The sequence below is a fragment of the Ruditapes philippinarum genome, unplaced genomic scaffold, assembly GCF_026571515.1.
Source record: "Ruditapes philippinarum isolate M1 unplaced genomic scaffold, ASM2657151v2 ctg3862_1_1_1_1, whole genome shotgun sequence".
NCBI lineage: Eukaryota > Metazoa > Mollusca > Bivalvia > Venerida > Veneridae > Ruditapes > Ruditapes philippinarum.
This window is the reverse complement of record NW_026858771.1, coordinates 86,068-108,543: the sequence shown is the minus strand read 5'-3', so window position 1 is coordinate 108,543 and position 22,476 is coordinate 86,068. Positions and strand designations below refer to the sequence as shown.

The 22,476-nt window shown below is 32.8% G+C and overlaps 2 protein-coding genes across 8 annotated transcripts in view; both read right to left on the bottom strand.

Annotated features, from left to right (window-relative positions):
- Positions 1-22,476, bottom strand: part of LOC132754248 (putative neutral sphingomyelinase) — a 29,278-nt gene that overhangs the window by 4,903 nt on the left and 1,899 nt on the right. The gene's annotated exons all lie outside the window — the stretch shown is intronic.
- LOC132754246 (uncharacterized) lies at positions 133-21,156 on the bottom strand. 7 transcript variants are annotated; one of them, XM_060744864.1, is made up of 15 exons: positions 20,135-21,156; positions 18,716-18,841; positions 18,385-18,455; positions 12,662-12,739; positions 11,950-12,132; positions 11,401-11,532; positions 10,458-10,997; positions 9,845-9,991; positions 7,865-9,434; positions 7,525-7,648; positions 6,133-6,259; positions 4,027-4,145; positions 3,515-3,710; positions 3,093-3,162; positions 133-2,678 (listed from the first exon to the last, which is right to left on the bottom strand). In XM_060744864.1, the coding sequence occupies exons 1-15, from the start codon at positions 20,143-20,145 to the stop codon at positions 2,357-2,359; spliced, it is 3,816 nt and encodes a 1,271-aa protein (XP_060600847.1). In that variant the 5' UTR covers positions 20,146-21,156; the 3' UTR covers positions 133-2,356. The 7 variants fall into 7 exon arrangements, with proteins under 7 accessions (XP_060600847.1, XP_060600846.1, XP_060600848.1 ...); XM_060744863.1 differs by lacking the exon at positions 20,135-21,156 and adding an exon at positions 19,777-20,125; XM_060744865.1 differs by lacking the exon at positions 20,135-21,156 and adding an exon at positions 19,770-20,124.

Below are 22,476 nucleotides of genomic sequence, written 5' to 3'. Positions count from 1 at the left end.
ACTAGACTGATCCACAGTTTGTCGATTTACCAAAGTAAATGTGTTACCATAAATTTAAAATACTGCAATCCTATTGGAGAAAAAATAATTTCAAACACTTACTTTTTTTAAAGCTGTTACCAGGAGAAGTGCATTTTTTACAAGGCAACAAGAGCTGTCGGTAGGACAGCAACGCTCGACTATTCTAAGTGCTTGATAGTAAAAAAATGCTTGATACAGTTACCTCCTCCTGTTTACAGGTTGGGGTAATGATGGTGAACAAGTGTGCAAAGTTTCAAAGCCATATGTCAATGGACTTTGAAAATATTTTAACTATTACAAAAACTTTAACGTAAATTCTAAGTCGAACTAGAAATGTGTCCATAGGACACGGATGCCCCCACACTCCACTGTTCTGTCAATCTTATGACTCTAGGTCAAATATTTTTTGGACTACATGTGCCACAAGTTGAAAACTAAAAATCAACAAAGGGCCATAATTCTGTTAAATTTGGTCGCAGCAAAAATTCCTACCTTTACTACCATCTACACATAAAGGTTGTTCATCCTTGGAAGTTTAAGCAAAATCTGCCATCCTGTTTAAGAGGAGTTGCATTCACAAAATTTCTACATAGTATATAGTGAAAAAATCAACAAAGGGCCATAATTCTATAAAATTTGGTCGCAGCGAAAATTCCTTCCTTTACTCCCATCTTCACCTTAAGGTTGTTCATCCCTGTAAGTTTAAGCAAAATCTGCCATGCGGTTTAAGAGGAGTTGCGTTCACAAAATTTCTACATAGTATATAGTTAAAAAATCAACAAAGGGCCATAATTCTGTAAAATTTGGTCGCAGCAAAAATTCCTTCCTTTACTACCATCTACACATGAAGGTTGTTCATCCCTGTAAGTTTAAGCAAAATCTGCCATGCGGTTTAAGAGGAGTTGCGTTCACAAAATTTCTACATAGTATATAGTGAAAAAATCAACAAAGGGCCATAATTCTGTTAAATTTGGTCGCAGCAAAAATTCCTTCCTTTACTACCATCTACACATTAAGGTTGTTCATCCCTGTAAGTTTAAGCAAAATCTGCCATGCGGTTTTAGAGGAGTTGCGTTCACAAAATTTCTACATAGTATCTAGTGAAAAAATCAACAAAGGGCCATAATTCTCTTAAATTTGGTCGCAGCGAAAATTCCTTCCTTTACTACCATCTACACATTAAGGTTGTTCATCCCTGTAAGTTTAAGCAAAATATGCCATGCGGTTTAAGAGGAGTTGCGTTCACAAGATATCGGGACGTACGGACGGACTGACGGACGGACGGACTGACGGACGGACCAACATTTTGGGTTTAAGAGTCTATGGATAATGTGACTTCATTCAATTAGGTTTTATGTGTCTTCAAAAAGTTTTCTAACATTTCAGTTTTATGTGTTGACTTATGTCCGTATTTAAAGAGTCTAAATAAAAGTATTTAATCTCTTTATAGAACATACATGTTTAACAAGAACTGTAAATAAGAGTTTGATGGTCTAGTTGGTAGAAAACTTAACAAGAGACAAACAATTCCTTTTGTTTGTCTGGATTACATGCATTTCTCTACACATTTTTGTTCATATCTCAGTACTAGGTCCATCTTAATGGCTTTCTTGGGACAACTAAGCAGTCATTACTAATTTCTCAACAGGTAACCATAATCTGTCAGTAAATGGCCTTAGTGAAATTCAGTTATGGCAACAGACATGTATTATGTTGATATTTCATCACGATTTCTGCATGTTATACAAGTTATTTGAATAGGTAAATTTTTAAGAAATTTTACATGGTTATAAATACTATGAAGGGTTAATGATGCACAATGTCACATAATGAAACAAAACAAAACAGAGTGCCTCCTTTATAACTTTATTCATAAGATGGAGAAAAATAACTGTTGATAAACAAAACAACATTTGCAATGAAAAATAAATGTTTTTAGGTAGCCTATATTTTTTCTAACAAGTCCTTAACAGGCTAAAGAAATAAAGAACACTAGATGAAAATGGCTTCAGATCAATGAATAAACAAGGGTAAACAAAAAAATCTGAGGAACAAGGTTGAATTATGGTTACAAAATTCAGATTTACAATGTCAATGTACCATGCACACATTCCATGGTAATACTCTCTCTCCCATTATAATAACTCTATGCTTTTCCTAAATTAATAGGCTAACAGAAGTGTACTATCTTATTTAACCAGTCATTTAAAAAAAGAAACACTGTGTTAAGCTGACTGACCTATATGTAATTTCCATGAAAATCCAACAATAAGTATTTAAGATTAGGACAAATTCTTATGGCAATATGAACAATGTTTAATTAAACTCAGTGGTTTTACTTATGGTTTATATTGCTGATCTTCTTGATAATTAGGTGATTTGCCCTTCTCCAAATCTCACCACCCTTTTCCTGACTCATTTTTTTTGCTTTTAAACAAGCAGGTGCGCGAGGAGTTATTCCACTGTCAAGGTAGGTTTTAAAATAAGTCCTTAACTCTTCAACTTCAGTATCAGTCCATCTCTGACGAGCTGTCATCTTTTTCCTTTTCTTTTTTTCTGGTGCATGTACTTTATCTTCTTCTTCATCTGAGGAAATAGCACTGAAGTTTCTTTTTCCTGACTGTTTGTCTTGAGTACAGTCAGAGTCTTCATGTATACTGTAAACAGTTGATACAAGAATCTTTAAAAATTACATCATATTGATCTAGTCAATGTTACATCAATTTTGGTACATATTTACCCTTACTTAACATCCTTCTAATCAAATAAGCCACTATGTATTGTTGAAATGACAGCATGTCGAGTTGTATTATTGATTTCATGAAGCAATGCCACAAAATGCACTTGGCCTGATTTTTATGCAGACTAGTTAGTTATGTTGTGTCCTTAATAATCTATTTTGTTAAAGATACAGTCCTCAGAAATAGTTAATTGAGAAAAAAAACCATAAGAGAAGCTGCAAGTCAAGCAACATCAAAGTCATCTAGTAATCACCCAGTATCATCAAGCATTTCGAGGTGTAAAATACATTTACCAATTTACTTCTTGACAGCACAACATAATATACTTACCCATCAACAGAGTCTAAAGTCTCATCAACTCTTCTTCCTTCCTGCTGCTCATCTGCCCCATACACAATATCTGAGACATAAATACATGCTTGTATTATTCTTAAATTAGTGGCAATATGTCAAAATATTAAATAATACCCTGCAGATAAATCCAACCAACTGTAACTTAATCTGCAATTAATATGAACATGCTACGAAATTAATATACTAGAATAAAAAAATTTAATGTCAATTCCAAGGACTGCATTATGTGCACTGTTCACTGTCAATATTATAAAAAGAATTAACTAGTTATAAAATGTGATTTCTGAATCAGCACTGAGATACAAACGACCTTAGACTTAATGTCAGAAATATTGAGCTAAGCTGGCAAGCAAATATACCCATTACCAAGAAAATTTATATATAAAAGACAGCTGTACCTGTCAAATCAATATCCTCTAATGACTGCCCCTTGAACTGCCCGGTTAAATTCAAGTCTTGCACCATCATTAGTTTGGTAACATAGACTCTCTCAATCAAACCAGACATTTGCCTGTATGCTTCTCTGTGGACAGGTTTTGTATGGCCAAGGTGACGACACAGCCAGTCCATCTGGTACTTATCAAGATTCATCAGCTGGAAGAAATTGGATTGCAAACTTATAAATAGGGGTCATGACAAAAACTGCTTCAAACATTAACCCCTTAACAAAGATTAAGAGTTGATGCACATGGCCATGTTTTGAGCTCAATGATCATTTAAACAGTATAAACATTCTGACAAAGTTTCATAAGAATGAAAATGTCATAGACCTCAACAGACTGAAGGTTTATGATGCTGCCAAGACAATTTCTTCTTCATTTTAGCAATGTCATATTTCTCAATTTGCGGCTTCTAATGAGCTCTACATTTTTCCATATAGGTATCAATTCATTTAACTGCTGAAACAAACCTGTGACAAGGTAGCAGTATATTTTCTCATGGCCACACTTGTTATTCGCTGGGGCGATTTCAGCTGGCACGAATCGCATGCAATCTTCAAGCTGTCATATGCTCTAATGTACTTGAGAGCTGAAAGGAAATGTACCCATTAAGTGTATTACGCAGAACATCGTAAAAGATTTTATAAAAAGCATAAAAATAAAAAAAAATCATAAAAAATAGGATACTTTGACAAAGATACACAGCATATAAATATTGTGTGATAAAGAATTACAACAGGTGAAAGAGTCCCAAATATTTACATTACATGTACAGGCAAGGTCAATATTACAACTTTGTTTACATATTTGCAACAGAAATTGTAGTGAAATTAAATGTTCCAGAATGTATTAATATGCAAACAAATGGTAAAAACATTCAATTATTTTAGTTAGTTCGATATTCACAACTTTTTCAAGTGTTATTAACAGAAATATAAACATCGACAATTTATGCTTTTTTATCTGAAACCTTGGTATTAGTTGCATACTGATGACATGTATACAACTTCAGCTATAATAGATCATTTCTTTAACAGATGACAATCAACTTTGAAAATTATGAGCACTAATATAACAAGAGCTGTCTGTATGACAGCACGCTCGACTATTCTAAGTGCTTGATAGTAAAAGAGCATTGGTAATGTTAAATTTTTTAAGTTCACAAAAGGGCTAATTTTTTTTTATAAATTCATGTTATAGGCCTTAGAGAGAGTCTAATTATACAGTATTGGCTTGAATATTCGGAAGGTAATGTCACAAGGGTGTTTTATTGAGTATAATAATACTAATTAACTATGAATACATAAATTTGACAGAAAAGGTACAAAGGCTTGTTATTAAGATGTTTTATCAAGTAAATCACTGCTTTATTATTATGAATGCATAAAATTGTCCCAAAAAAGGCACAAACCCTTCAGTAGTTATTGAGATAACAGCTTACAAGCAAAACTTTACCATGAATTTCTAAGTTGAAAAAGTAGAGAAAAAGCAGCCTAAATGCAAGATAGAATTATGGATCTTTGTTAGTGACCTACAATTATGACCCTTAATGCATATGTGAAGTTTTAAATAAATATCTTTAATAGTTATTGAGAAATGTAAAACTTGCATGTAAACATTAACCAAGAGACTAAGTAGAAAAGGGGATATGAATCAGCCTTACTGCAAGATAGAGTTATGGAACTTGGTCAGTGACATACAATTATGACCCTCCAATTATGACCCGAAGTGCATAAGTAAATATCTTTGAAGACCTTCAACCTTTAACCAAAATTTCTAAGTTTCAAAGGGGCAAATAATTCTGCAAATATTGCAGGCAGAGTTATGCAATTTTGCAAACTGATGTACATTGTTACTATAAAAAAGTAATTTTAAATTTCAATTGAATATCTCAAGCAGTAATTGAGATATTTGACTTTACAAAAAAACTTTAACCAAAATTTCTAAGTTCCAAAGGGGCATTATTCTGTCAATATTGTAGGCAGAGTTATCCAACTTGTCAATCTGATGTACCTCGTTATTATAAATAAGTATTGTAAATTTCAATTGAATATCTCAAGCAATAAGTGAGATATTTGACTTTACAAAAAACTTTAACCAAAATTTCTAAGTTAAAAAGGGGCATAATGCTGTCATTATTGTACGCAGAGTTATCCAACTTGTCAATCTGATGTACCTTGTTACTATAAATAAGTATTGTAAGTTTCAATTGAATATCTCAAGCAATAAGTGAGATATTTGACTTTACAAAAAACTTTAACCAAAATTTCTAAGTTAAAAAGGGGCATAATTCTGTCATTATTGTAGGCAGAGTTATCCAACTTGTCAATCTGATGTACCTTGTTACTATAAATAAGTATTGTAAGTTTCAATTGAATATCTCAAGTAATAAATGAGATATTTGACTTTACAGAAAACTTTAACCAACGCAGACGCCGACGCGGACGCAGACGCCGGGGCGACTACAATAGCTCTCATATTCTTCGAATAGTCGAGCTAAAAATGGTTGTAAGTATTTTAAGAAGACATGTATTTGATCATTATGTCTTATAAAACTTTATTTTTCAATTGCTCACCAGTATTTGGAAACAAGTACTTGTTGCTTTCACTTATTCCAGCTGCTTTTCTGGTCATCTTCGATGCAATGAAGTCTAATGGACCCTTCACATCTTGGGGTACAATAACAGGTACAGGTCTTCCACCCTAAAAAGTAAGGTTTACTTGTAGACAGATTTTATAAGACTACTTATGGACAGGTTTTAAGAGACTAATTAATGACAAGTTTAAGAGACTAATTTAAAGAAACTAATAAATTATGGACAGGTTTTTAGATACTAATTATGGACAGGTTTTAAGAGACTAATTATGGACAGGTTTTAAGAGACTAATTATGGACAGGCTTAAAGAGACTAATTATTGATAGGTTTAAGAGACTAATTATGGACAGGTTTTAAGAGACTAATTATGGACAGGCTTAAAGAGACTAATTATGGACAGGTTTAAGAGACTAATTATGGACAGGTTTAAAGAGACTAATTATGGACAGGTTTAAGAGACTACTTATGGACAGGTTTAAGAGACTAATTATGGACAGGTTTTAAGAAACTAATTAATTATGGATAGGGTTTAAGATACTAATTATGGACATGTTTTTAAGAGACTAATTTTGGACAGGTTTTAAGAGACTAATTCAGGACATGTTTTATGAGACTTAATTATGGACAGGTTTAAGAGACTAATTATGGACAGGTTTTAGGAGACTAATTCAGGACAGGTTTTAAGAGACTAATTATGGACAAGTTTAAGAGACTTATAGACAGGTCTTAAGAGACTAATTATGAACAGTTATACTAGACTTTATATATTCCTAGTTGTCGTTTTGTCCAAGTCTTTAGACGGTCCATCCATTTATAACAAAGTTATAGTGAATTATAGTTTAATTCAATAATTTGACCTTGATGGTCAAGGTCATATATAGGCCATGGTCAAACTTGGAGAAAGAAAAATGTCGATTTTGCCTTAAGTGTTTTTTTTTTGTCCAAGTATCAATCAAATCTGTCCATTATTAACAAAGTTATCACCATTTTAGCTAAATTCAAGGTCATATAAAGGTAAAGGTCAAATTCAGTTTGTTCTTCTAGGTCTTGACACAAGCATTGTGAAGTCTGTAGACAATCCATCTATAAATAACAATGTTATAGAAAACTATAGCAAAAATCAAGCAAAATACAATAATTTGAAGACCTTGAAGTTCAAGGTCACTTATGAGCCCGGGATTTGACCTTGAAGGGCATTGTTTTTGTCTACTTATGCAGCTGTATTAATGTTCAGTTGAGTGGAGATTTTTGGCCATTTAGGTAATAGGCCAATTAATTTTCATCAGTAATTCACTTGGATCACAAGATCTAAAAGCTCATCACCAGAATTTCTCAGGAAAGCAAATAATATTTAAAGATATGAAAATTTACCTTTCCTCGAACTGTCATCAACTCTTGAGACTTTAGCAAGTATGTCTCCACTTTTGTTAGATCAGCTGCCACAGATTCGTCAATGTCAGACAGGTCTTTTCTTCTGGCTGCATAACTCTGAAGACTGAGATGTGATAGAAAATATATTATTTCAAGCTACTGAAACACTTCAAGTTGATATAAGGTGACAATTGTTGGATGTTAACGTATCCTTTTATTTAATCTTTTGCAAAAAAAATATTATTTTAAGTTCACCTATTAGAAAAAAGGAAAGCTATCTGAACACAAATTTTTAAGCTTACTATATGTAATAAATGTACTTGCTTATTGAATCACTTACCTAATTACTTCAAGTTCTCCTGAACGCCTTTTGTTATACATCATCAAGCGTGTTTGACACAGAGCATTAATTTTCATGTAATTGTCTGGGATCAGTTCCATAGACTCTAATTGTGACACAAGATATTTAGTCAACTTTTCAATGTCATCAGGTGAAGGCAAGTCTTTGCTTTCTATGTACTTTCTCTTCTGCAGGATAGTCCTGGCAATCTTTGTTACTCTTTCACTCCATTCTAAATTCATTAGCTCCAGGAACGATTTACAATCAGAGACTTCTCTGCCTTCTTGGTTTGTTTTCATCAGAAAGGCATACTTCATATTGACCAATCGTTTCAGATCGTACTTCAATTTTATAGCATTACTGGGTGCTTTCAGTTCACTCATGTCATCCATATCTGGCAATGAAACTTGAAGGGAAGCATCTACAATCTTGTCAAAACAACCTGGTTTCAGAAACTCCCAGAGTGCAGTTTCTGTGTCATCATTATTTTGTTCAGTTACATTTCCTTCCTCATACTCCTTCATTTTTCTCAACTCAAGCAACATTTTTGCTACAAGTCGCATATGCTGACTGGCATAGTATTTTCTCTTTTCAACATTGTCAACATTTCGTCTCAACCAACTTTCTCCAAGCATTAGTATGAGTTTGTCATTTATAACAACATGTCGAACAGTATCTCTCTTCATTGCTGGCAAGACTTCTTCTCTCATGACCTTGCTGGTTTTTGAAGATATAAATCCAGCCATGACTTGGGATTTCAAGACACAGTTGCCTACACTCTCTTTTATTTCATCCTCAGAGCTTCCTTTCAAACACTGGTGAATGTGCTTCTTTAAACCATTAAGTTGAAGCCATTTCCTACAATGGGGACAAGGCCCATATTGTTGAACATCCAAGTAGTTGTTCTTTGGTCGACGGGCAATGAGAAACTCACCCTCTTTCATCTCCACTACTTTTTGATTATTTTTATCATCTCCTAGCTTTCTTATTGTACTGAAATCTGGGTTCGTCATTTTCATTATGTTTCGCACAGCATCTATGTTTCTGTGAGTTTTCATGTGTGTGCTTATGTATTGTACAAATCTAGAGCAATAAAAACAACAGTGGTAATTGTTATATATTCTTTCAGTAGTTTTTTTCCGCATCTGTTGACTTTGCTTTCCGGACAATTTCATGTGCTTTCGCATGTAAATTTTTCTTAAATTCACATCTCTGATAATTTTGTCCTCATCTAACCTTTTCAGTTTTAAATCGCTTACATTTTCCAGGGGAACAGTAGCATCATTTCCAATGCCTTGAACATAACAATTACTATCAAGTGAATCTGCTGATTCAGTAACTCTCTTGTACATATTCTTGGCCGTAGCAGTTTTCTTCTGGATGTCTGGAACAGAGCAGCAACCAAGGCAATCTGCTGATTCATTAACATTTTCAAACAAAATCTTGGTTTCAACAAGTTTCTTCAGATACTTTGACATGTCTGGTGCTGGACAAAACTCTTCGTCTGAATCAATGTCTGAAGGCAAGACATAATCTTCATCTTTATCATCATCATAGCTGAAGTCAGACTCTGAAAAAAACCATGAGTAACTGTCAGAACGTATGGATTTCAATATAAGTGACTTTATATTGATGCATTTGAATTTGCATACAGGGCATAACTTAAGACCATCATGACAATAATGATTAAATAATAGTCAGTTTTCTAAAATGATCATATTCATATCCTTCATTGTGTTGTATGTCTGCTAACAAAACACCAAGTTTACAAGTATAATGTTAACAAATCCGAAGCATATACATCTATGATCCCTTTTTAATCATGTCCATCAATATGTGGCTTTTTCATGGCTATAAATATCCCATTAATATGCCATGTATTATTCACAACATGCAAGTTGACATGGCATATTCAGATCTATTCAATCATACTTTTGACTAAAAACACTACTAAAACTTTATTATCAAACATTAACTCACCACCATTATCACTGTCAACATATTTGTTGTTCTGAATTTCCATGTCACCATCATTACCGTCAACAAACGTGTTGTCTTGTATTTCTATGTCATCATCATTGCCATCATTTGAATCATCTGAACAGCTCTCCTCATTCTGCTTGATTTCTATAAGACAATAACAATTGGTGTTAATAAATTGAATATGCATTTTATTCCATGCTTATTTTGAAATCTTGTCCATCATAATGTGGCCAATTTATTGTAGCTTTATGAGACACATTGATTTAGAATAACTTGTAAAATGAAACATAAATTCTATTCATGATCTTGCTATCTTGTCCATCTTCATGTGACTTATTTTAGAGGCCAAAGAAGACACTCAAGATTCAGAATGTATTGTAAACTTAAACACACACTGTATTTCATATCATTTTCAAATATTATTCATTAAATGCACAAATATTGGTATGTGTTTGTTCCATAAAACCTAAACCTTAAAACCCAAACAACAGGCACAATATATTGAAGACAAATTTAAAATTCTCCCTCCCAACTACTAGATTAATAGGCTATTATGAAAGTAAAAGAAGGATAAAAAAATAAGTTTTCAAATTAAAAGACATTAACTCACCACTGTCATTGCTGGTGACATATTTGTCGTGAATTTCTATGTCACTATCATTACTATCGGCAGATTTGTTGATGTAAATTTCCATGTCAACTTTATAGTCATTGACTGATTTGTTGTTCTGAATTTCCATGTCACCATCATTTCTGTCAACAAACGTGTTGTCTTGTATTTCTATGTCATCATCATTGCCGTTGATAAATTTGTTGTGAATTTTAAGGTCACCATCATTGTCATTGACAGATTTGTTGTTCTGAATTTCTATGTCACCATCATTGTCGTTGATAAATTTGTTGTGAATTTTAAGGTCACCATCATTGTCATTGACAAATTTGTTGTTTAGAATTTCTATGTCACCATCATTGCCGTTGATAAATTTGTTGTGAATTTTAAGGTCACCATCATTGTCATTGACAGATTTGTTGTCCTGAATTTCTATGTCACCATCATTACCGTCAACAAACGTGTTGTCTTGTATTTCTATGTCATCATCATTGCCATCATTTGAATCATCTGAACAGCTCTCCTCATTCTGTTTGATTTCTATAAGACAATTACAATTGGTGTTAATAAATTGAATATGCATTTTATTCCATGCTTATTTTGAAATCTTGTCCATCATAATGTGGCCAATTTAGTGTAGCTTTATGAGACACATTGATTTAGAATAACTTGTAAAATGAAACATAAATTCTATTCATGATCTTGCTATCTTGTCCATCTTTATGTGACTTATTTTAGAGGCCAAAGAAGACACTCAAGATTCAGAATGTATTGTAAACTTAAACACACACTGTATTATGTATCACCAAATACTTTTTTTTTGAGACACAATATTTAAGATATAATTTATACTTTTTCACTCAGCAAACAGATTAACATATTTTTTTTATGTAAAAAATGAAAAAATGGGATCAATGTTTGCAAATCAAAAACAGAAACTCACCACAGTTATCATTTTCAACAGATTTGTAACCTTGATGTTGTATGTTACCACTAAAGTTGTTGCTTTGAATTTCCATGTGACAATCATTTATGTCATAATCACCTGAACAACTCTCCACCACAAATGTGTTTGCTGAAACACAACAACACAATAAATGAATTAAATAAAGAAATCTTCAATCCACTTTGAAAACTTTGTCTATCATTATGTGACTTGTCTTAGAAGCCACAGAAGACATATTATTACAGAACGGAATAATTTGTAAAATGAAACCTGCCTTTCATTTCATACTTTCCAGTCTTATCCATCTATATGTGACAAGTTTTTTAAAGGCCATTATAGACACATTAATGCAGATTATGTTATTTATTTAAAATATTGATTGCATTCAATGATCTTCCAATCATGTCCATCAGTTTGTGGCTCTTTTAACAAGGCCAATAACGATGCATCAATATTGAAAAAAATATGTAACTGTCACCAAACTTACATAGACTATAGATTGAAATTGGAGACAAGATTAAATTTGAAATGTTAAAATATACTCACTACAACCATCGTCAGAATTATCTTTTTGTTCACTGTCACAATTATTGTCGTCAACAGACTTGTTATCTTGAAGTTCCTGGCCACCATCATCGCATCCAATAGTTCTGCTGCCTTGCATTTCTATGTCATCAACATTGGTGTCATTTGTATCATCTGAACAGCTCTCCTCACTCTGTTGGTTTGCTAAAGGACAACAACAATTTTGGTGATAACAATTCATGGAATATTATCCCATGCTCATTCTTACTTAGTAATCTTGTCCATCATTATGTTGCCATTTAATTGAGGCCATAGAAGACATATTTCTTTTTTCAGAGTTAATTGTAAATTAAAATATTCCTTGCTTTAATGACTTCCTAATTTTGTGCATCACTATGTGACTTGTTTACTGAGGCCATAAAAGACACATAAATATGGAACATTTTATAAGATGACACCAAAATTGCATTTCATGATCTCCAATCTTGTCCATCATTATGTGGCTAGTATGTTGTGGCAGTAAATATAAAATATATATATACTATATCACAAAACAAATTACAATTTAAGAATGACACAAGATTATAGATTCAATTCACTACAATCTTTTTTGTTAAAATTAATTATTAGACTGCATGCAAATCTTTAATTACGATAAAACAATGTCACAAAAAAAAGATCATGATCAGATCATTCTGATCATTCAAAGTACTGTGGTAAGCAAATTACTTACCATTCAAGACTTCAGCCAAGGCCCAGTCTATGTCCTCTTTAAAAGCTTTTAGAGTTGTTTTTTTCTTCTTTAAAGAGTCTTAAATATATATAAACTAGAAATGTGTCATCATGCCACGGATGCCCCCGCATGCAGCCAAAATTTCAGATGTTATAATATTTAGTTCCAAATTTGTTTGCACAAATTATTGTTTTCATTTAAAGTTCAAAGCCCTTAAAACTTTTCAATGTTAACACAAACCATTTCCATACAATGTTGAAGGCACTGAAATTATTCAGTCTTAACCTTTTGAAAATAGCATATTTCATATTTGTAGCCAAAATAATGGCTACATACATTTCCACAAAAGTATGAGTGCTGAAACTGAAAGTTCAAAATTTTTCCAATTTTCAAGAAAGATAAGTTTGTCCAAAATCATTGAACCACGACCAAATTCAAACTTAAACTGCTTATTCCTAAGATGTATCTATATTATTTTCAAAGTGAAAGGGACATAACTCTGCCAAAAAAATCATCGAACCATGACCAAATTCCAACTTGACCTGCCCATTCCTTTGACATATCCATATTTCAAATTTGAGTTGAATATGTAACACTGCTGGGTAGATAATGAACAGAAACTGTAAATTTCATATTAATTTCAAAGTGAAAGGGGCATTACTCTGCCAAAAATCATTGAACAATGAACAAATTCGAACTGGGCCTGGGCATTCCAAAAACATATCCATATGTCAAATTTGAGTTGAATGTGTTGTACTGTTGAGATAATAAACAGAAACTGAAAATTTCATATTATTTTCAAAGTAAAAGGAGAATAACTCTGCCAAAAATCATCGAACCATGACAAAATTGGAACTTGACCTGTGTTTTCTAATGACATATCCATATGTCAAATTTGAGTTGAAAGTGTTGTACCGTTGTGGAGATAATGAACGGAAACTCAAAATTTCAAATTATTTTCAAAGTAAAAGGGGCATAACTCTGCCAAAAATCATCGAACCATGACCAAATTCGAACTTGACCTGTATTTTCTCATGACATATCCATATGTAAAATTTGAGTTGAATGTGTTGTACCGTTGGGGAGATAATGAACGGAAACTGAAAATTTCATATTATTTTCAAAGTAAAAGGGGCATAACTCTGCCAAAAATCATCGAACCATGACCAAATTCGAACTTGACCTGTATTTTCTAATGACATATCCATATGTCAAATTTGAGTTGAATGTGTTGTACCGTTGTGGAGATAATGAATGGAAACTCAAAATTTCATATTATTTTGAAAGTAAAAGGGGCATAACTCTGCCAAAAATCATCGAACCATGACAAAATTCGAACTTGACCTGTATTTTCTCATGACATATCCATATGTAAAATTTGAGTTGAATGTGTTGTACCGTTGGGGAGATAATGAACGGAAACTGAAAATTTCATATTATTTTCAAAGTAAAAGGGGCATAACTCTGCCAAAAATCATCGAACCATGACAAAATTCGAACTTGACCTGTATTTTCTCATGACATATCCATATGTAAAATTTGAGTTGAATGTGTTGTACCGTTGGGGAGATAATGAACGGAAACTGAAAATTTCATATTATTTTCAAAGTAAAAGGGGCATAACTCTGCCAAAAATCATCGAACCATGACCAAATTCGAACTTGACCTGTATTTTCTCATGACATATCCATATGTCAAATTTGAGTTGAATATGTGCAACCGTTACTAAGATAATGAACGGAAACTGATGATGACGGAATGACAGAATGACGGAATGACGGAAGGACGGAACAGGGTAACACTATATGCCCCGGCCATTACATGGCGGGGGCATAAAAACAGAAGATTACATGATAATCTTGTAAGCTAAACAGTAAGGAGGCAAACTAAATGAGAAGAAAATTGTTCAATGGTAATTCAACTTCAAACCAGAAAGTAACATTTCAAGCCTTAATGTTTATCATGATTCATTACATGAAAGTATTCAGACAACAAAAATCCTTTTTGTCAGAATTTTTTTTTTAATTTATTTTAAAATTTTCATTTTTTATGGTCATATCCTAAGATGAATTTTGAACATTACATTTATAATTATGACTAAAACCATATACATACAGATTCTTAAGTTAACTAAGCCAATTACAGAGATAAATGAAATGACAACCATGTGTTGTGCAAGATATTGCTAAACTATTATGTACAATTATCTTAAGTTTAAGCCCTGTGGCTTCTGAGAGATAATTTTATTCTTTTAAGATCAATAAATTTAACTTTTTGATTTTTTTTAAAGGGGAACACCTAAGGATCCTTCAAGTTTGGTTTCAATTAAGCCTGTGGTGTAAAATGTATTTGCTTTTAAAGCAACACCTTAATGACACATAATGTACATGGCAATAGCAGTAAGCTCACTTTAAACAACCTTTTGCTTTACATGACATCAATAAAAATTAATTAATACAGTAGGCATCTGCATTTTAAAATATCTGTACAGGAATGTATAATTCAGAACATTTTTCATGCATTGAATCAAGCAATTATAACAGTTAACTCGGGGTTGTCAATAGGAGGCTGGATGCCAAAATGACTGCCACGAAACAAGGAAACACTCTTTATTCTATGTTATTAAATATAGGCCTGAGTATTGCCAGACAAAATGGTATTGCGATATATTGCGATATTTTAATAAATACTGCAATATATTGTGACCATATAGAAATCATGGAAATGAAATATTTGAACACTAAATAAGCTATTCCTGTTTTATGTTTGTGTCCCCTTATGTGACTAAGGTCTAACTTGTTTTTAAGTAAAATAAAAAACAAATTAAGTAAAAAAATCCCGTAACAAGACCGGAAATGAGCTAAGTAAACATTTTTTTTTTTGCAAGATTTTTTTCCTTTCTTTCTTTAAATGCTAATATTCAACCATGTTTTAGACATCATTCTAACAATGCAATTGAAATATTGCAATATTTTAAAATCATATTGCAATATTATATTGTCAGAGAATATATTGCGATAACTGATATATTGCGATATATTGCACACCCCTAATTAAATATATAACTTTTAATTCAAAATAAGCCTTCCAAGAAAAATACCTAGTGACAACCCAGGTTTGTAACTATAACAAAAGCTATTTTAGAACTTTCTTACATTTAACTGCAATGAGAACAATCAAAAGTAAAGGTTTGAAACAAAGCAGTAATACAGTATGCGCATCGCGTTAACTTCCCTTTTCCATGCGAACACTGCAACGAAAATTTATTGAGCATGTTCAATCACAGTGTCACGGATACGATCAGATATCTTAGAGGACACTGAAGTGTGCACACAGTGGTTCATGGTGTCCCCACACGATGATTCTCGGTGTTCATTCGATATTTTTTAACAACAACAAATATTTTTCATAATATTTCCACTGTGGTTTCATCAGCTTTGAAGCACAAAAAAGGTTAAGTTATGTTTAGATATTACCTTGTTTTCGCACATTTATTTAATTCATAATACTGTAATTGTTCCAAGCCAAAACAAACGCTGGGAAGCTAAAGAAAATGTGTGAATATCGCGTTTCTCTATTCTCATTTTTGTATGGCAGACTTGTGAAGGCTCAAATAATACAAAACAACAAGTCTTGACTAATGATCTTTTTAATCATGCAGAGATCTGCCAAGAATTTGAAAGAACTGGGCCCTGGGCCCACTTGGTCTGAAAATGATGGGCCATTTTTACCAAAGTATAGGCCTTGGGAAAATAAGTAAACATTGACCAAAATAACTGTTAAAAAGTTTGTAGATACATGTAATTGAATTTCCCCGGTAATAAAACTTAAATCATATTTTATGACAAGTGGTTCACTTATAATTCAGTACTTTACCAATAATTAAAAATTATGCCTACATGGTAACTTTCTAACTAATATTAATTGCAGGCAAAAATGAAAATATTTTTTAATGGCTGCTCAAAAATTTGATATGCAAATTTATTCACATAATTGCTGGTTCTTACTTGTAATGTCTTATATTGTGCATTATCCATTTAATTGTTCCTACTTTGCACAAAATGTCCCTTACCAATGTATATTGACGAATTTTATTGCCCCTTGTATGCCTCTGTGTAGACAGCATACATCAAAGACATTTGCCGACAGACCTTTTGATCATGAAAAAAGTCATGCACAATGTTTCTCTGATTGGTTTGAATCACCCTGTCAAACATTCTGATGACGAAATATACATCTTTTTTTTACACTTCATCAGCCGCAACTTGCGTGAACTTGAGTGACCTTAGGGTTGATCAAGTTGAACACCTGTCAGATTATACTGTAACTTACAGCATTTCTTAAAATAGCAACACTTTTTTTCAGTTACCGATACTCATTTTAAATATTAAGTAGTTGTATAATTTGTTTGTTTGTTTTATTGGATTAAAGTTACGGTTGTAGAAATGAGTATCTGTGTGGGAAAGGGATTATGAGAAGAAATGCGGTAAGTAGATAACATGGACAAAAGCTATAGGGGAATGGATAAACTCAAGAATATGCGTAATTACAGGAGCATGGGTAACATGTTGCTGTTGGTACCAGTTTTGACTGGATGACTAATAAACCAAGCAGACAGTTTTGTTTTCTTATAAGTCTGGCACAGATTTTAGATGCGCCCATGGCCCTTTGCTGCCGATTTTCCTGCGCCATTCTCATTTTTTTAGCGCCAATGGCGCAAAATCGCGTCCTCGGCAGATCTCTGATCATGTAAAATAATTTTTCGAAAATCCCCTAAAACTGGTTAATTCAGCTACCCGAATATGCATGAGAATGCGCGTTTTTGTGTAAATATGTTGCGGACAAACAAAATAGTCTTCAGAATTTGATATAAATGGGTATTAAAATTACCTTTCTGATTTATAAAGATTTAATCCATCAACTTTTGACAGTCTACATAGTTATTAACAATAAAATAAATGAGTTATCCCTCAAGATTGTCTGAATTCCATACTGCTAAAATGCACAATTTTTAAAACACTCGCATAAATTTATATTAATTTAATCAAACTTGTGCCAAGCAAATTATATATGAAAATGTTAAATTGTATGCACAACACAACTGAAAATATAAATTCATGTAGATTCTAATAAATAGACAAGTTGACCTTTTTACAGGTGCCTATAACCGACACTTCAAAAGAATTGTTTAGACGCTGCGACTTTACTCAACCGAAATCAAAGAGGTTGCTAACTTTGACATTCGCCGATCATTTTTGTGAAGAAAAGATTATACATGTCTTTAATAATTGCTCACGTAAACATCAAGTGAAAAGAAGAAAATATTTTCATCGGATTATTATTAGTTCAATTATTTTAGTGCGAGTCAAAATAGTTTGTGGTGTGTATTTGTCTTCGTTTTTTTAATCAATGTTTGTCAAAATCGGATCCATCGGGCAGCATTAAAAATAGGTTTTTTAAATGGATTTTAATTATTTTTTTTTAATTACACTGGAATGGCAGGTGAGTTGATTTTTACAGAAAAAGAACACAGTGAAATCACTGCGAATGAACACCTCAACACATCGTGTCCGTGACCACCATGTTCGAGGCCGCTTATCACCGTGAAAACCCTTTCTTGGGGGTTCAAAATATGGTGAACACGCTTGAGCAAAATCGCGGGGTAGGGTGTGCGTTGGGAAGTTATGCGATGTGCGTACTGTAGCTAACAACTGGTACTATACCAATGCCTATGTTTTGTAATGTTTCAAATGGCCCAGGAAAAGATACCATATGATCCCTCGTAATACTAAAGCTACAAATAAATTACGAATAATATTCACAAGTGTGTTGGAACTGAAACAAAAATACTTCCATGTAAAAAAAATGCTACATGCAGACGGTAACGTTATCAAGGCTCTGACTCCTCATCTTCATATATCAAGTTGAATGTGATATGTGCCATCAGTTAATAATTGTGAAAAGCAAGTTGAAAGAGTAGGTTTAATATATGTGATAGCTTACTAGAAAGATGAATACATAATCATTAATTGAAGAATAATGAAAAAAACTTACAATGCATCATCAGACCTACAGTAGACAAGTGCTTTGTCATCATGCCATTCTTTCACTTTTACTGGCCATTTCATTTTTCTAGGTAACCCAGGTAATCTACACCAGAACAAATGGATATCCATAGTACTGAAAATTAAATGAAAGATATCACTACATTATCATTGATGTTGGTGTCTAGTTAATCTTATTCTAGAGTGTATTCACAGCGAGCATTTCCTTTCAATAACAAAAAATATAGACACTTATCTCTAATCATAATCCAATTAAATCCATGAAATGAGCAATGATGTTTTCACAGCTGCAAGCTTAATTTCTCCAAAATAAAGATATTGGAACCTTTTGATTTCAATTAATTTTTAACTGATAAACATCATGTTAGGTGATTAACACATGTAGTCTTAAGGTGTAAAGGTCATACACACGTCATGGAAAATTACCAGACGCTGGTGTACACAAGGGAAGAAAAAAATCAATAACACAGTTTCATTTACCATTTAAATTTATAAATAAACCATGGATAATTTAATGAATAAGTATTAAGATTGCAAACAATGAACTTATTAAGAAATTACTTAATAACTGATTTAAAAAAAAATCGGATAAATTTACACAGGTAGATATATATATAAACGTATCCATTAGCTGTAGAAATAACACAGGATTTTACATATCTTTGGGCTAAAAAGAAGTGCATAAAAGTAACTAAATGAATGAAATATGATAAGTTTTCGGTAACATTTAATTTGTTTCCAGTAGTGTCTGGTAAATGTTGCTTTCAGTATTCAGTTATACCCTGAATTTGTGTTCAAAGTAGAAAATTTGTAAAAAAAAAAACTCATTAAAAATTTCAATCATCTAAAAATAAAAATCGCTAAATTAAATGTTTACATACAATAAGATTATGAGTAAGAGTCAATCAAATTCACAACAAACATCAGACTAAGTACATAATGCATACCGGTGCATTATTTGTAAGCACGAAGACACGGTGCATTGTTTGTATAAGTACGAAGACAACCGGTACGAAGACAAATTATCAATTGCAAATACACACCTTTTACCTTACTGTAAATCCCGTGACCATGACAGAAACAGATTAGTCCACAAGTTAATCACTAATACCATCTTAACAAATATCAAAATCAGTGTGCAGAGGATTAAAAATAGTAAAATACAAATTAACACTATCAGGTCAGTCAACACGTCCGCCATTTTACAAATGTGTCTACATACCACTAAAATACGCAATGGAGATTTTTTGGCGCAACGGACGCAACATATTACTTTCATGTCTGCAACAACACATCATTAGAGAAAAGACACGTTCTTTATGTATCTTATTTATAAAAATAAAATCGATAGACGTAGATAATAAAGTTATTAAACATATTAAACACATAAGTAATTTGACTAACTCACCTTGCGCACATGGTCAGATGAACTTTCAGCGCATGCGCGATTATCTGGCAGGTGCTCGTATATTGGTTCCCCACTTGTAATTACTATTTTTGTTCCGCTTACAATATTACACGGAACCATCTAGAAGCAAATATACCGTGACGAATAGCGATTAAAGGGAGACAACACTGAAAAAGGACAGTACGGATGTCCGGTTAGACGGACATTTTTTTCCGTCAAATAATGTGTCTTTTTTCTTATACCATTTCTAAAGACACATAGAACCATTTTATACCTATTACAAATTGGGGTTATGTGGCTAGGCACATAAATCCAGAAAGTCACATAAAGCTGTCCTGTACTAGCATGTAGACACATAAACAGGAATTGTAAGAGCGGACGGACGGACGGACGGACAGACGGACAAGTGCAACGCTATATGCTCCCACATTGTGGGGGCATAAAAAGGGGCATAATTCTGTCAAAATGCTTGATAGAGTTACCTCCTCCTGTCTACAGATTGGGGTCATGATGGTGAACAAGTGTGCAAAGTTTCAAAGCCATATGTCAATGGACTTTGAAAATATTTGAACTATTACAAAAACTTTAACGTAAATTCTAAGTCGAAAAAGGGGCATAATTCTGTCAAAATGCTTGATAGAGTTACCTCCTCCTGTCTACAGGTTGGGGTCATCATGGTGAACAAGTGTGCAAAGTTTCAAAGCCATATGTCAATGGACTTTGAAAATATTTGAACTATTACAAAAACTTTAACGTAAATTCTAAGTCGAAAAAGGGGCATAATTCTGTCAAAATGCTTTATAGAGTTACCTCCTCCTGTCTACAGATTGGGGTCATGATGGTGAACAAGTGTGCAAAGTTTCAAAGCCATATGTCAATGGACTTTGAAAATATTTGAACTATTACAAAAACTTTAACATAAGTGGTTACGCCGACGCCGACGCTCGGGTGACTGCAATAGCTCTACTTATTCTTATCGAATAGTCGAGCTAAAAATGGAAAATTTTAAATAAGGCAGATAACTGAAAAGTATGATGGTGACTACCAAATGATTTTTCATCAATTTGTTTCAATCATGATTCTCTTTATCTATGAAACAAGAGCTGTCGGTAGGACAGCAATGCTGGACTATTCTTAGTGCTTGATAGTAAAAAAAAATGCTTGATACAATTACCTCCTCCTGTTTACAGGTTGGGGTAATGATGGTGAACAAGTGTGCAAAGTTTCAAAGCCATATGTCAATGGACTTTGAAAATATTTGAACTATTACAAAAACTTTAACGTAAATTCTAAGTGGAAAAGGGGACATAATTATGTCAAAATGCTTGATAAAGTTACCTCTTCCTGTCTACTGGTTGGGGGAATGATGATGAACAAGTGTGCAAAGTTTCAAAGCCATATGTCAATGGACTTTGAAAATATTTGAACTATGACAAAAACTTTAACGTAAATTCTAAGTCGAAAAAGGGGCATAATTCTGTCAAAATGCTTGATACAGTTACCTCCTCCTGTATACAGGTTGGGGTAATGATGGTGAACAAGTGTGCAAAGTTTCAAAGCCATATGTCAATGGACTTTGAAAATATTTGAACTATTACAAAAACTTTAACGTAAATTCTAAGTCGAAAAAGGGGCATAATTCTGTCAAAATGCTTGATACAGTTACCTCCTCCTATTTACAGGTTGGGGTAATGATGGTGAACAAGTGTGCAAAGTTTCAAAGCCATATGTCAATGGACTTTGAAAATATTTGAACTATTACAAAAACTTTAACGTAAATTCTAAGTCGAAAAAGGGGCATAATTCTGTCAAAATGCCTGATACAGTTACCTCCTCCTGTCTACAGGTTGGGGTAATGCTGGTGAACAAGTGTGCAAAGTTTCAAAGCCATATGTCAATGGACTTTGAAAATATTTGAACTATTACAAAAACTTTAACATAAGTGGTTACGCCGACGCTCGGGTGACTACAATAGCTCTACTTATTCTTATCGAATAGTCGAGCTAAAAAATTAAGAGAATTCTCTGATCCAGTTTAAATTTTCTTTTTTGCAAGAATATTTTTAAATCTAACAGTATTTTAGTTGAGTAGCTGACAGCAGCTGTTCATGGACTTTTATAGATTACAAATGTATGTTTTATCTTATTTAATAAAATAACCTCAAACTTTTTTACTATAATTTATTGTATAGATTAGTTATGAGAATAGTTTTTGTTACTTTTACATCCCCTTAAATGTCACTCATATATACATACTTAAAGATTATACTATTTAATGTGCAGTAATATTTTCAGCTTTTCCCAGTTATTTGAATGGATTATATTTGATTGCTGAATAACAGG